Genomic DNA, 15,214 nt, shown 5'->3' with positions numbered 1-15,214 from the left:
TGTGCATCAAAAAGTACGTAACCCTCCAAAAGTCCAACTCCAGCCCAAACTGGATCCCACGGGAAAGGGGCGGGACTTCTCAGGTGTGTGGGATCTCCTGTCCTCCCCGGAGATATTAAAGGCGTTTTTTGGACCCTTCACCAAGTGTTTCATTCAGGACTGCTGTTAGAAATCATGGGGCCCCATACAGACCATTGACAGGCCCCCCCCCCCCCCCCCCAGAAAACGTAAAAACAAAATATACGTAAATCATTATTAGCGGACACAAACACAACACACCGTACAAAGTTCCTGCTAAATCTATCCAATTAGGACCCGCGGGCGGCTCGGCCCCCATAGAGTAACAGGCGACTTCAGGAAGAAACATTCACACAGCCGGAGCACCCATGGCAATCAGCTCTAAGGACTTGTTCAATTTTGAGTTTGGGGGGTGGTAAAACCCAGTGATTCAGCTGCAATTTTCCTGCCCACCCCCCTAACTGCCAACCCCTTTAGCAGTGCTTCGTGCTTCATGGCAGGAATTTTACCCCCTACTGCAATTACTGTAACCAATCCCTCCGTGACAACTCAAAAATAGAAAAACTTTAAAATATAACTAAAGGCAAATCTTTGTTTTTAGTATTGGAAGGAGTGGAGAGGGATTAGACTCCCTGTCAGGTTTTTATTGCTGTCTGTGTCCCCGCTAGGGAGATTCATCCTCTGGATTTCTCCTGTTTACCATTATCATTGAAAATGAAAGAAAACCCCACATTTTGGGTTGTCCCCAGAAAAGTAATAGAGGGAAATCTTCCTATAGAGACATAGTTCTGGTGCTGGGGGGGGGAGGGGGTCCCCAAAGAATTCCCTTCATTTGCAGGGTTTTCCTCTCACTTCCTGTTTGGTTATGGGACAGGAAGTGAAAGGAAATCTCCCCAATGGGACACAGATAGCAAAAAAAAAAATCTGACAGGGGTTAAAACCAGGAGATCAACCGATTATCAGCAACACCGATATATCGGGAGCCGATCTACACTTTTCCCGATATATCGGAATCGGCCCCGGGGGTTACAGATATTGCCGATATTTCGGGAAAGTGCTGTAGCTAGAGGGGTCACCCCAGTACCGATGTCCATAGCCGACGGTCGGCTGACTTGTAATGACAACCGATGTGGCTGAGAAGCCGCTCAGCTGTCATTACAAGGAGCGGGAAGGGATGTTCCCCCCCCCCCTCCCGCCACCTTCCACGGCTCACCCGGGTCTCCCATCCCACCGGGAGACCTGAGCATCCTACCTCCACCGCCGCCGCCGAAGAGAAGACCCGGTGTAGCATGAAGATGTGTCCCCGTGAAAGCCGGTATCCCTGCCGCAAGTACGCATGCGCCGGTCTCCATGTAAAGAACCCGGAAGTGATCTCATGACATCACTTCCGGGTACTCGGCGCCAAATTAAAAAACTGACGGCATTCAATACAACCAAACTTGGCGTTTCAAATGCTTTTCAGTGCCAAGGAGGGGTTTGGGGTCTTTTAGACCCCAAAATACCTCCACAAGGAGTACCTTTAGTAAAAAAAAAAAAGTTTTTACATGTCCGAAAATATCGACCAATATCGGCCGATACCGATATCCGATGACCACAATATCGGTATCGGCATTAAAAAACGATATCGGTCGATCACTAAATATATCCCTTCCTTTACTCTATCCAAAATGACAAAAGCATTCTACTTTCATCACTATTAGGATATATCTGTCATTTCCTGTTGTGTTTTAAAGACAAGAAGTGAAGGGAAGTCTCCTCCCCATAATAGGGGTTTTTACCCCCCCTACATTATATAATATGAAGTCATTGCTTATATGTAAAGTAAATGTCTGTCTGTGTCCTCGGGCTAGAAAGTAAATGGATTTCCACATTTCCTTCTCCACTTTGTTTCATCATTTCGCTGAGTCCTGAAATTGCGGTTTAACCCCTTCCTATATCCCAGAAATACCACCAGAGGGCGCCGGAACTGAGGAGAAGGCCTTGGTGTCCATGGGATCGGCAGTAGGCGGTGCGGTTTGATAGACAACTACAGTCTGCAAAACAAAAAGTGTTATTAGACGATGGCTTTACATAAAATGTATAAAAATAATTGGATAATAGAATAAAACATCAGTAAATGCGTTTATCTGTAAACACTGAAGGAGGTCCTCATACGGTACGGCCCAAAGTTCATCGGACCGGCACCAGGGTTGTCACCTCATCCCTTTATTCCAGGACACATTAATTACACGGTTCTGAGGCTGATATAATACACAGAAGGCACCAAGGGGGTTTTATTACCACCTTAATCAGCATCAGAACCTCTGTAATAATGTGTCCTGGAATAAAGGGATGAGGCAACCCTAACCAACAACCTACATCAGCCTCCTGGACATCCCATCGCTCGACATCCCATCCCATCCCATCCCAAAACCACACACCCCATTCACACCTACATCAGCCTCCTGGACATCCCACCCCATCCCATCCCACCCCATTGCACCTCATCCCATCCCAGCCCACCCCATCCCATCCCATCCCATCCCATCCCAAAACCACACACCCCATTCACACCTACATCAGCCTCCTGGACATCCCATCCCATCCTACCCCATCCCACCCCAAAACCACACACCCCATTCACACCTACATCAGCCTCCTGGACATCCCACCCCATCCCATCCCACCCCATTGCACCTCATCCCATCCCACCCTACCCCATCCCATCCTATCCCATCCCAAAACCACATGACCCATTCACACCTCGGCATCGGCGTTTTCACACCATTTTGGAACTTTTTTTGAGCTTTTGCACATGAATTTTTCAGGCTTGAGTGTTTTTGTTTCATCCAATGAAAAGCTAGAGAGAGGGGGAGGGGCAAGACTATCTCAAAAACACACATTTTCAGCTGATCCTACTGAAGTCTATGGGGGCCAAAAATGTGACACTAAGAAAATTATCTACTTAATCCAGCATCGGGGTTCAAGCAACAGGACACTCAGAGGTGAATGGGCACCACCGAATATTATTGGGAATCTGGATGAGACTTCATATCGCTCAGCTGTGACTACAGTCTGCATATGGAGCCTCCCCCTCCTCTGTAGTATAACAGCCTCTGCTCTTCTGGGAAGACATACTTGGTACTGATGTTGGATGAGAAGACTGGCTCACTATCAGCGTTCCAATTAATCCCAAAGGTACTCAGTAGGGATCACTTCAGGTGATCAGTAGGGATGAGGTCGGGCGATCAGTAGGGGTGAGGTCGGGCGATCAGTAGGGGTGAGGTCGGGCGATCAGTAGGGATGAGGTCGGGCGATCAGTAGGGATGAGGTCGGGCGATCAGTAGGGATGAGGTCGGGCGATCAGTAGGGATGAGGTCAGGCGATCAGTAGGGGTGAGGTCAGGCGATCAGTAGGGATGAGGTCGGGCGATCAGTAGGGATGAGGTCAGGCGGTAAGTAGGGGTGAGGTCAGGCGATCAGTAGGGGTGAGGTCAGGCGATCAGTAGGGTGAGGTCAGGCGATCAGTAGGGATGAGGTCAGGCGATCAGTAGGGGTGAGGTCAGGTGATCAGTAGGGATTTGGTCAGGGCTCTGTACAGGACACTCGAGTTCCTCACACCATGTCTGTATGAATCTTGTAAGCGGTGCCCACATTCGCCTTGCACATGGGGCCCCCTTGGTGTGTGGTGCACTCATCAATAGGGATGATCGACCGGTTCGGGTCGACCGTCGGTTCGACCCGAACATTGACTGTTCGAGGTTCGGCCGAATTTAGAACTTTTTGCTGAAAAAGTTCGGAATTCGGCAACCAGAACCGACCAAAATGCAATGGGCCAGGAAATGGGCTTTAAAAGCCCGTGATTGGACCAGAACCATTAGCAAAAGCCAATTGAGGGGGCAGGAGAATGCTAGGAATGTGATTGGAGTGACTAGGGGGTCCAGAGGCCAATCATTAGTGAATACGCCCCCCAGTATATAAGATAGCATTGTAATACAGGGACGTGGAAGAGAGTGGAAGCAGTTCTGTTAATTTTGCTTCAAAAGTGTCATTTAGCATTTATTAGTGTGAGGAAAGGGATATCTAGTGTAGTTAGAGTGCTCTTTTACACTTTAGTCAGATGCAAAAATTTAGTTTCTGTAGGGAAAGTGTTAAGTGCCAGGGGGCCGTAATGTAGTGTAGTGTTAACTGACTCTGACTGCTATGGTAGGGTGACAAAACCCTTCCATATAAGGGTGACCGCTATAGAGTAAATATAGTTTCTCTTAAGTCACATTCGGTGCAGTAATACGGCTTCGCCCCTGTCAGCTTGCTTTTTGGCTGCAGGCGCCTATAGGGATTTTTTGAGGACATGTTTGGAGTCAGGCATGACATCTGAACATGTGTATAGGGGGTATATATACACACCCATGTATGTATATAAACACCTGCACATATATAGGTGTGATAGTAGCAGAAATATATGCTTGCGCTAATGAAATCATTTACACTAATATGGCTCCGCTCCTATCACACCTATATATGTGTAAGTGTAAAATACATATAAGTATGTGTGTATATATACCACTATACACAAGTTCAGATGTTTTGCCTGCCTCCAAAGAACCCAAAAAAATGCCCAAAAAAACGCTAGCGCAAAAAAAAAAAAAATGCCCAGGTGTGTTGTTGCAGGCGTTTTTTTGGGTTCTTTGGAGGCAGGCAAAACATCTGAACTTGTGTATAGTGGTATATATACACACATACTTATATGTATTTTACACTTACACATATATAGGTGTGATAGGAGCGGAGCCATATTAGTGTAAATGATTTCATTAGCTCAAGCATATATTTCTGCTACTATCACACCTATATATGTCTAGGTGTATATATACATATAAGTATGTGTGTATATATACCCGTATACACAAGTTCAGATGTTTTGCCTGCCTCAAAAGACCCCAAAAAATGCCCAAAAAAACGCTTGCTACTAAACCGGCAAGGTGTGAAAAGAGAGAAGCCACTAACCTGTTCTATAAGTGACCTAATACAAACGATCTTTTTTTTTTCTGGTTCCGGACATCCTACAGAGCTGAGACTTTACAGGTACACTTTTTAGACCCCCCAGATACTAAATCCAAAGACATTTTTTCTTTTTCTTTTTCCAATAATTGGCTCTCTTTTAAAAATGACAATTTTTAAGAACTTTTTTGTGTGATTAATAGTCCCTGGGGCATGACCCAGAACCCTAGGCACTTTTTAGGGGCATTTATTGGGTTTTAGGGCTTCAAAATGGTGTTTTTTGTTTACCAAAGTTCGGCTCCCATTGATTTCAATGGGGTTCTGAAATCCGGGCCGAACTTTCGGGAAGTTCGGATGTTCTGGCCGAACCGAACTTTTGAAAAGTTCGATCATCCCTACTCATCAATGGACCAGGCAGGGCCACGTTTATGTGCACAAATGACATTATGGTGGCACCCCGACTCAGAGACAAGCTATAAAGTGTGTGCGGTAGTGTCTGTGAAGCATGCTGTCCCGTGTTACTTCACACCTTGTCTGTCAGTCATGGCATTTAGGAGGGACACCACTAAGCCTGAGCCCTCTCCACCTGTCCAGTGTAACTTTGTCACCTCACTCCCAGTGATAGAATGAGTCCCCGCCGTGCACATAGAGCGAACCTCATGCATGCTCTTAGTTGACTCCTTCTGCTCTCCAGTACCATGTGACTAGGCAGTGGGTTTCTGTAACATGGTGAAGCACCCTACAGGTAGGTGCTAGGTAAAGATATAGTGGGCCTTGTCTGCCTAACAGGGGGGCCGTGATTTAATAGTCCGGGTGTCATGGTTTCCAGGTGTGCCTGCTGAAGGGGGAGTCTTCCCATTGGCTCCTGTGAGAGGCTTCTCATAGGGCAGTGGAGGAAACCCAATCAGGGGACACATCCAGGCTTGTAACTACCCCAGGAGGTAGATTGTGCTGCAAAGGATTCTGGGAGTGGGAATAGGTTTTGGGGTGGCACATGACACAGTGTTTTTGGCGGGAGCGGAGTCCCAGGAAGGAGAGTGCGGCTGTCTCTCCTCCTGTCTGAGGAAGGTGGATGTCTCGGGGTGTCGCCTGAGAGTCTAGAGAGTGCTGAGCTGAGGGGGATCCGGTGTGCCGAGAACCTGCAGAGAGAGAGAGAGAGAGAGAGGTCCAATCCCAGGAAAGCATACACAGGTCCTGAGTACTGAAGTTTGCCCCTGGGGGTCTGCCTGAAGTTAGAGGGGACCACTCCGGAAGAGGTTCTGGGATCCAGTCATCAGCTAGCTGTAAAAGGGGTACCTAGGTCGAGGACCCTGAAGCTACAGAGGGGGTACATAGTCAGTGGACCCTGAAGAGTTCCAGTTAAAGGGGGCGCCTGCAGTTGGGCCCTGAATAGTACAGAGTGTGTGTCAGGTGCAAGTACAGCTATACAGAGTTCTACTTCATACTACCTCAAGCTGGTCAAAGCGGGGGACAGAATTCAGTGACTTCTACAGCACAACAGTGTCAGGAGTTCTACACTTCTCAGTCCTGGATCTTCTGGACTAATAGTCGAGGATTCAGCACTTCTGTGTTCGACAGGATATTTACAGTATTAGAGAGCATTGGCTGGGGCCGGCTGGCGTCAAGGAAGCGCCAACGGGCATTTTTCAGAAGTAAAGTCCCACATGTAATTAGTTCAGGCCTCAAGGAGTATCCTACTCATTCCCTTTACCCATCCCCTTTAAATCAAATAAAAACCACAAACAAAGATGCCGGAGTTGTTGCTGCTTCAGTTGTCACACCCAGGGTCACAGCTCACATGGGCTGGAGAGGATTCCGGTACTAATGACAGACCCACATCAGGCCACAGGCCTGGAAACCTTGCTACAATGGGTTCGGGAACTAACTGCTCAGGAGGGAGTCAGAGCACCAACCCCCACAGGCCTTGAAACCGTGCTACATTTGGGGGCTCGTCCGGGATTTTGTTATTAGCTACTGGGCCAGTTGCCATTAGCAACAGCACAAGAAAAAGTCAAAAAAATCTATTTTTGTGTCTGGAACTGCTACATCAGCATCAGGCCGGGTGGGAGAATGCAACTGCGGGAGGCAGGGAGAGTGGACTGAGGCTGAAGGACCACAGAGAGGGGTGCTTTTGGCAACGCAAATGTTCCAGGAGGGACTGTAAAGTGACCACGACTCTTCATATGGATTATGAGATTTATTCTGCTGTCAGGAAATGGAAAGCAGGAGACCAGTATGTCAGGATGTGTGAATGCAGCAACTGCCTGATAGCAAGGAGTCCTAGTGTGGACAGTAAAAATGGCGTCAGGGGTCCAGGAAAGAACAGAGAAGTGGACGCCGGAGGTCCTAGTGTGGACAGTGAAATGGAGTCAAGGGTCCAGGAAAGGACAGAGAAGTGGACGCCGGAGGTCCTAGTGTGGACAGTAAAAATGGCATCAAGGGTCCAGGAAAGAACAGAGAAGTGGACGCCGGAGGTCCTAGTGTGGACAGTGAAAATGGCATCAAGGGTCCAGGAAAGGACAGAGACGTGGACGCCGGAGGTCCTAGTGTAGACAGTGAAATGGCGTCAAGGGTCCAGGAAAGGACAGAGAAGTGGACGCCGGAGGTCCTAGTGTAGACAGTGAAAATGGCGTCAGGGGTCCAGGAAAGGACAGAGAATTGGACGCCGGAGGTCCCAGTGTGGACAGTGAAAATGGAGGCCAGGGGCGTGGGAAGAGAGGTGCCAGGGGCCGGGTGGTGGTGCAAGCTGTGTGGAAGAATGTTGACCATGCATCGGATAGCGGGACATTTATTCTTTATGGCTGGCGCACTCATACTGTGGGGATTGTAGTCGGCCACGCAAAGAGGGCCGTGGAGCTAGTCCCGGACCAGTATGGAAGATGTTAATTGCATGTATGTGGCAAGGAAGAGGAGCATGGACCGTGCAGTCGGTGGTGGGATGACTGGACATCCAAGGACACCTTTGGGCTTCATTGGTTATACCGGCATAATGTCTGCACCTGGAGGCTTCACCCTGCTATGAAAATTTTCAGCTAGCGATTCTCTTTCCAGCAGAAGTGATTTGAGTGACTAAATAGCCTCTTGATCACTTCTGTGGGTAGCAGAAGAGGTTCCCTCCCCCCTCCCGCAGCTGCCGCCACCTCTCCTGGGCTCTGCCATCCAATCGTGGCACTCAGGAGCGATGTAACCAATGGTGATGGCTGCCCAGAACAGAGAGAGAGGAACTGACATTGCTCCTCCCTCTCTGTGATCCCGGAATCGGGAAGCAATGAGTATGTTGTCACTTCCCGTTCCGCTTCTTTGTTTAGCTGCCCATTAGCGGCCAGGAAAGTAGCGATCGGCCCGATCTGTGTCTGATCAGCTGCATTGGAGGCCAGAGGAGAGATTTGGGGTGTCTCTATAAAGAGGTCACGGCCCACGCTGTCACAAGGGATGCTGGTCATACCTTGTGATAACGGCTAAAGTTAATTCAAAAAACAAAAAAATACATTAAAGTGTAAAAAAAAAAGTTTTGTATAAAATAAATAATAAGAAAAAAAATGTCTTAAAGCACCCCCATCCCCCCTGTTCTTATGTGCAAATGGGAACGCACAGTGTACTCCTGCACACATATGTAAACGGTGATCGAATCACACATGTGAGGTATCATCATAAACGTCAGAGCGATCGTTCTATCACCGGACCTCCTGTGTATCTCTAAACTGCTAACCTGTAAAGGCATTTAAAGCGACACCTATAGAGATTTTTAAGCACCGTAATTTGCCGCCATTCCACGGGTGGACGCAATTTTAAAGCATGAAATGTTTGGTATCCATTTACTTGGCATAACTTCATATTTTACAACAAAAATAGATATTATATTATGTTTGTGTGCAAAAAAATTCAATAAAGTGTATTTAAAAAAAAAAAAAGGAGTTTGAAAAACCGATGCGCAAATACCTATAAATAAATGTGAGAAAAAAAATTGTAACACCCATCATTTTATTCTATAGGGCCTTGGCTAAAAAATATATATTTAATATTTTGGGTTCTAAGTAATTATCTAGCAAAAAAAAAATTGACATGTCGGAGCGAAGTGATAGAATTGGCCTGGATGGCAAGTTGTTAATTTTGTGTAATTATCAGTTTATCGATCGTTGCCTTGATTGATTGCATTTGCAGACAGCTGTGTGTGGCCTTAATGCTGCGTATTATCATAGAGTTCGGCATCTTTCACACGGGCGTTCCGATCAGATCCCTGTCAGTTTTTTAGGTGGATCTGATCGGATGCCCCATTCAGCCCTATGGAGCAGTGGAAGTCAGCGGTGACATGTCTGCTGACACCCGCTGCCATCCGCATCCGATCCTGTCCGTGAAATCCGGATGGATGGAAACCCTATTTTCCATCCGTCCTGGGGATCGGATCGGATGGGATCAGATGAGAGCGGACAGGCGGTGCTCTGACACCTCCCTATCTGCACACAGTGCGGAGATGGAGCTGTCATCCGCCGACTCAGCGGGGATCGGCGGATCGATCCCCGCTGAGCAGAGCACGGTCCGCAATGGTCCTTTCACACAGGCTTTCCACCTGGCAGACTATGTTTTACTGAGCGGGGATCGATCCGCTGACAGCTCCATCTCCTGTCAGATCTCCTCTATGGGAGATCCGATGAAAATGGACCGCGTGTCCCCATCCCATCCTCTAGACCAGGGGTGGGGAACCTCCGGCCTGCGGGCCGCATGCGGCCCGCACGATTCTTCTGTCCGGCCCGCACAATCGTTGCGATCCGCCCCCCCCCGTGCTGCTGTGTCAGAAGGAGCCGATGGCTCCGTTCTGACACTGTGGGTGGACCCGAGGCGCAGCAGAGCAGTGCACCTCGAGCCCGCCCATTTGTGTGACAATAGCGAATGAAAATTCGCTACTGTCTCACCGATCCGCCTCCTCCTCGGCCAATGTCATTGACCGAGGAGGAGGAGGGAGGCGGGACGCGGGAGGACTTGAAGAGATGAAGAGAGGAAGCCGCCCGCCGCTACAACAGGTAAGTTAAGTGCACTGGGGCTTGGCACGCTGTTCACTCTGCATTGTGGTCATTGAAAGGGGGCACGCTCTGGGCACTCGCATTGAAAGGGGGCACGCTCTGGGCACTCCACATTGAAAGGGGGCACGCTCTGGGCACTCCGCATTGAAAGGGGGCACTACGCATTAAAAGGGGGCATGCTCTGGGCACTCTGCATTGAAAGGGGGCACTCCACATTGAAAGGGGGCACGCTCTGGGCACTCCACATTAAAAGGTGGCACTCCGCATTGAAAGGGGGCACGCTCTGGGCACTCCGCATTAAAAGGGGGCACTCCGCATTGAAAGGGGGCAGGCTCTGGGCACTCTGCATTGAAAGGGGGCACGCTCTGGGCACTCCGCATTGAAAGGGGGCACTCCGCATTGAAAGGGGGCACGCTCTGGGCACTCCACATTGAAAGGGGGCACTACGCATTAAAAGGGGGCACGCTCTGGGCACTCCGCATTAAAAGGGGGCACTCCGCATTGAAAGGGGGCACGCTCTGGGCACTCCGCATTAAAAGGGGGCACTCCGCATTGAAAGGGGGCAGGCTCTGGGCACTCTGCATTGAAAGGGGGCACGCTCTGGGCACTCCGCATTGAAAGGGGGCACTCCGCATTGAAAGGGGGCACGCTCTGGGCACTCCACATTGAAAGGGGGCACTACGCATTAAAAGGGGGCACGCTCTGGGCACTCCGCATTAAAAGGGGGCACTCCGCATTGAAAGGGGGCAGGCTCTGGGCACTCTGCATTGAAAGGGGGCACGCTCTGGGCACTCGCATTGAAAGGGGGCACTCCGCATTGAAAGGGGGCACGCTCTGGGCACTCCACATTGAAAGGGGGCACTACGCATTAAAAGGGGGCACGCTCTGGGCACTCCGCATTAAAAGGGGGCACTCCGCATTGAAAGGGGGCAGGCTCTGGGCACTCTGCATTGAAAGGGGGCACGCTCTGGGCATTCGCATTGAAAGGGGGCACTCCGCATTGAAAGGGGGCACGCTCTGGGCACTCCACATTGAAAGGGGGCACTACGCATTAAAAGGGGGCACGCTCTGGGCACTCCGCATTAAAAGGGGGCACTCCGCATTGAAAGGGGGCACGCTCTGGGCACTCCACATTAAAAGGGGGCACTCCGCATTGAAAGGGGGCAGGCTCTGGGCACTCTGCATTGAAAGGGGGCACGCATTGGGCACTCCACATTGAAAGTGGCACTCTGCATTGAAAGGGGGCACGCTGTGGTCAGTCTGCATTGAAAGGGGGGCACGCTGTGGTCAGTCTGCATTGAAAGGGGGGCACGCTGTGGTCAGTCTGCATTGAAAGGGGGGCACGCTGTGGTCAGTCTGCATTAAAAGGGGGCACGCTCTGGGCACTCCGCATTAAAAGGGGGCACTCCGCATTGAAAGGGGGCACGCTCTGGGCACTCCACATTGAAAGGGGGCACTACGCATTGAAAGGGGGCACGCTCTGGGCACTCCGCATTGAAAGGGGGCACACTCTGGGCACTCCGCATTGAAAGGGGGCACGCATTGGGCACTCCGCATTGAAAGTGGCACTCTGCATTGAAAGGGGGCATGCTGTGGTCAGTCTGCATTGAAAGAGGGCACACTCTACCTTGATTACTGAAGGCCCCGTTCACACTTTTGTGACCTCAAAGTCACGCAATTTTTTACAGCGTTTTTTGCCGCAAAGCAATGCCTATTACATTTATGCTTACATTTTGTACGGCCCCCGAATGATGTTACAAAAATCCAAATGGCCCTTGGTAGAAAAAAGGTTCCCCACCCCTGCTCTAGACGGATGGAAAATAGGGTTTCCATCTGTCTGTATTTCAGGGACAGGATCGGATCGGACGGCAGCGGGTGTCAGCAGAGGTGTCATCGCTGACATCCACTTGCCCATAGGGGTGCATGAAGCATCCAATCAGGTCCGTCTGAAAAACTGCCAGGGACCGGATCGGAAATCCCGTGTGAAATGGGCCGAACTCTCACACAGGTGGAAATGGCTTTTAGTGTGAAGAGCTGAGTCAGTGGGGACTGAGCAGGCAGAACAGAGAAGCCCTCACTAGGGATCTATGGATGGGCTCAGGTGTGTTTGGATGTTCGGATCATTGTCCCAACCCACCTCAGCAATCCCGCCAGGAAGCTGTCACCTCACACTGCCAGGCACAGAGGCATTTCCCGGCCCACAGCTACACACACACACGCTGCCTATGATTGGCCGTGTGCAGGGATTGCTCTGGTGCAAATTAATAATAAAATGGATGCGCTGGTCTGTAATCAATGAAGACTGCTGCACCTGAAGCTTCCCGAACACTGGGGGGAAAATGAACCGATTTGTAAGTGAAGTGAATGTCATAAATTATAAATCACAAAGGAAAAAAACATAAAGTGGAAAATCATACATAACACATTCATCCAATCAATGGATAGCAATACTGACAACAAATGTACAACCAAGGTGCAATGGAAATGCAAATAAATGCACAGAACAAAGTTCCAAAACACGCTAATAATTCAAAATAGTCCAAATAGTGCGATTTTATTGTGGGATTGCTGGGACCAGGATCCGAACATGCCTGAGCCCATCCCTACCTTCTATCACCAGCGGCTCCTGTGGGGGGGGGGGGGAGTGCTAAATCAAATACACAGGAAGTAGCAAGAGCACATTCCAAGACACCCAACCTCCCATCCATCCATCCATCCATCCCAAAACTACAAAGAATAAGGCCTGCACGTGGCTGAGATCAGATGCCCACTTACCACTTCCTGGAAGGACGTTCTACAAACCGTTTTGCATGCGAAGACCGCGGAGGAGATGGCGATGGTGAACATCAGGACAACAAAGAAAAACTGCATGGCCCAAATCCCCGTCAAGAAATCCTAAAATAGGAAAAACAGAGGAGAACCTCCCATTAGTGACCATGGAAGAGTCACCATTACCGATCACTTCAATGAGCGCCCCTTAACCACTTGCCGACCGCCGCACGACTATTTACGGCAGCGGTCAGCCCCTCCTGGGCAAAGTGAAGTATATATATGTCACTCACCCGCGAGCCAATAGGGGGTGAGCGCGCGCCGCCGGAGGCGCGCTCCCGCCCCCACTTGTTCACTGTCATCCCCGCACGTGTGACCGGCGGCTCCGATGTCCACCGGCCATCGTCCGCTGCAGAGGGAGAAAGGCAGGCGGCTGATGTAAACACATTCATCTGTCATTCTCCCTGGTGTAACTGCAGAGATCATACGATCCTGCTATGTAGGATCGTATGTCTCTGTGGTTACATGACAAGCCACACCCCTTTACAGTTAGAATCACGCCCCTAGGGACACATTTAACCTCTGCATCTCCAATAAATTTAACCCCTTCCCTGCCAGTGTTATTTTTATAGTGACAGTGCATATGTATAGCACTGATTACTGCAGTAATGTCACTGGTACCCCCAAAAGTGTCATAAATGTCAGTCAAGGGTCCGATCTGTCCACTGCAATGTCACAGTCCCGCTAAAAAAAAAAAAAAAAAAAAAAAAAAAAAAAAGAAATCGCAGATCGCCGCCATTACTAGTAAAAAAAAAAAAACAATAAAAATGACAAAAATCTTTCCCTTTGATAGTAAACGCGATAACTTTTGCGCAAACCAATCAAAATACGCTTTTTGCAATTTTTTTTTTACCAAACATATGTAGCAGAAAACAAATTGGCCAAAAATGTTAAAAAAATTTTGATTTTTACTTTTTTTTTTTGGAGAATTTCATATAAAAAAAAAAAATGTGAAAAATATTGTTGTTTTTTCAAAATTGTAGCTATTTTTTTTGTTTATAGCGCAAAAAGTAAAAATCGCACAGCTGATCAAATACCACCAAAAGAAAGCTCTGTTTGTGGGAGGAAAAAGGACGTCAATTTCATTTGAGTACAGCGTCGCACGACCGCGCCATTGTCCGTTAAAATCACACAGTGCCGAATTGCAAAATAGGGCCTGGTCAGGAAGGGGGTAAAATCTTCCGGGGCTTAAGTGATTAAAGTGGGCCAAGGTCCCCTCCCCCCACTGCATCTAATATATACACTTGTCATATATCATCTTCCAGCAGCTCTCAGCTTCCTGGCAAAAGGGGCGGGGTCAGTCAGAACCAATGCCTGGCCACCAAGCTTTGCAAGTGTGACTTAACTGTCTATGATTAATCAATAAATAGAAGAAGATCCTATTCCCCCTTATGTATTTATACATGGTGATCATATCCCCCCTTATGTATTTATACATGGAGATCATATCCCCCCTTATGTATTTATACATGGTGATCATATCCCCCCTTATGTATTTATACATGGTGATCACATCCCCCTTATGTATTTATACATGGAGATCATATCCCCCCTTATGTATTTATACATGGTGATCATATCCCCCCCTTATGTATTTATACATGGAGATCATATCCCCCCCTTATGTATTTATACATGGAGATCATATCCCCCCCTTATGTATTTATACATGGAGATCATATCCCCCCTTATGTATTTATACATGGAGATCATATCCCCCCCTTATGTATTTATACATGGAGATCATATCCCCCCTTATGTATTTATACATGGTGATCATATCCCCCCTTATGTATTTATACATGGAGATCATATTCCCCCTTATGTATTTATACATGGTGATCATATCCCCCCCTTATGTATTTATACATGGTGATCATATCCCCCCTTATGTATTTATACATGGTGATCACATCCCCCTTATGTATTTATACATGGAGATCATATCCCCCCTTATGTATTTATACATGGTGATCATATCCCCCCCTTATGTATTTATACATGGAGATCATATCCCCCCCTTATGTATTTATACATGGAGATCATATCCCCCCCTTATGTATTTATACATGGAGATCATATCCCCCCTTATGTATTTATACATGGAGATCATATCCCCCCCTTATGTATTTATACATGGAGATCATATCCCCCCTTATGTATTTATACATGGTGATCACATCCCCCTTATGTATTTATACATGGAGATCATATCCCCCCTTATGTATTTATACATGGAGATCATATCCCCCCTTATGTATTTATACATGGAGATCATATCCCCCCCTTATGTATTTATACATGGTGATCATATCCCCCCTTATGTATTTATACATGGAGATCATATCCCCCCCTTATGTATTTATACAT

General features: G+C 48.3%; 1 protein-coding gene across 2 annotated transcripts in view; it reads right to left on the bottom strand.

Moving 5' to 3' along the window:
• Window positions 1-1,868: 1,868 nt before the first annotated feature.
• Window positions 1,869-15,214, bottom strand: part of LOC309567778 (membrane-spanning 4-domains subfamily A member 4A-like) — a 99,804-nt gene continuing 86,458 nt past the window's right edge. The window contains exons 6-7 of one of the 2 annotated variants that reach the window (XM_082273227.1): window positions 12,791-12,910; window positions 1,869-2,051 (exon numbers count right to left, since the gene is read on the bottom strand). In XM_082273227.1, the coding sequence (XP_082129353.1) occupies window positions 1,950-2,051; window positions 12,791-12,910 (222 nt within the window). In that variant the 3' untranslated portion in view covers window positions 1,869-1,949. The remainder of the gene's footprint in view (window positions 2,052-12,790; window positions 12,911-15,214) is intronic. The other variant, XM_082273228.1, reaches the window with a different exon arrangement.

Source organism: Pelophylax lessonae (assembly GCF_965119305.1).
Source record: "Pelophylax lessonae genome assembly, chromosome: 12".
In the NCBI taxonomy this organism is placed as follows: domain Eukaryota; kingdom Metazoa; phylum Chordata; class Amphibia; order Anura; family Ranidae; genus Pelophylax; species Pelophylax lessonae.
Note: the sequence above shows the minus strand (reverse complement) of the source record. Positions and strands in the feature narration are given on the sequence as shown.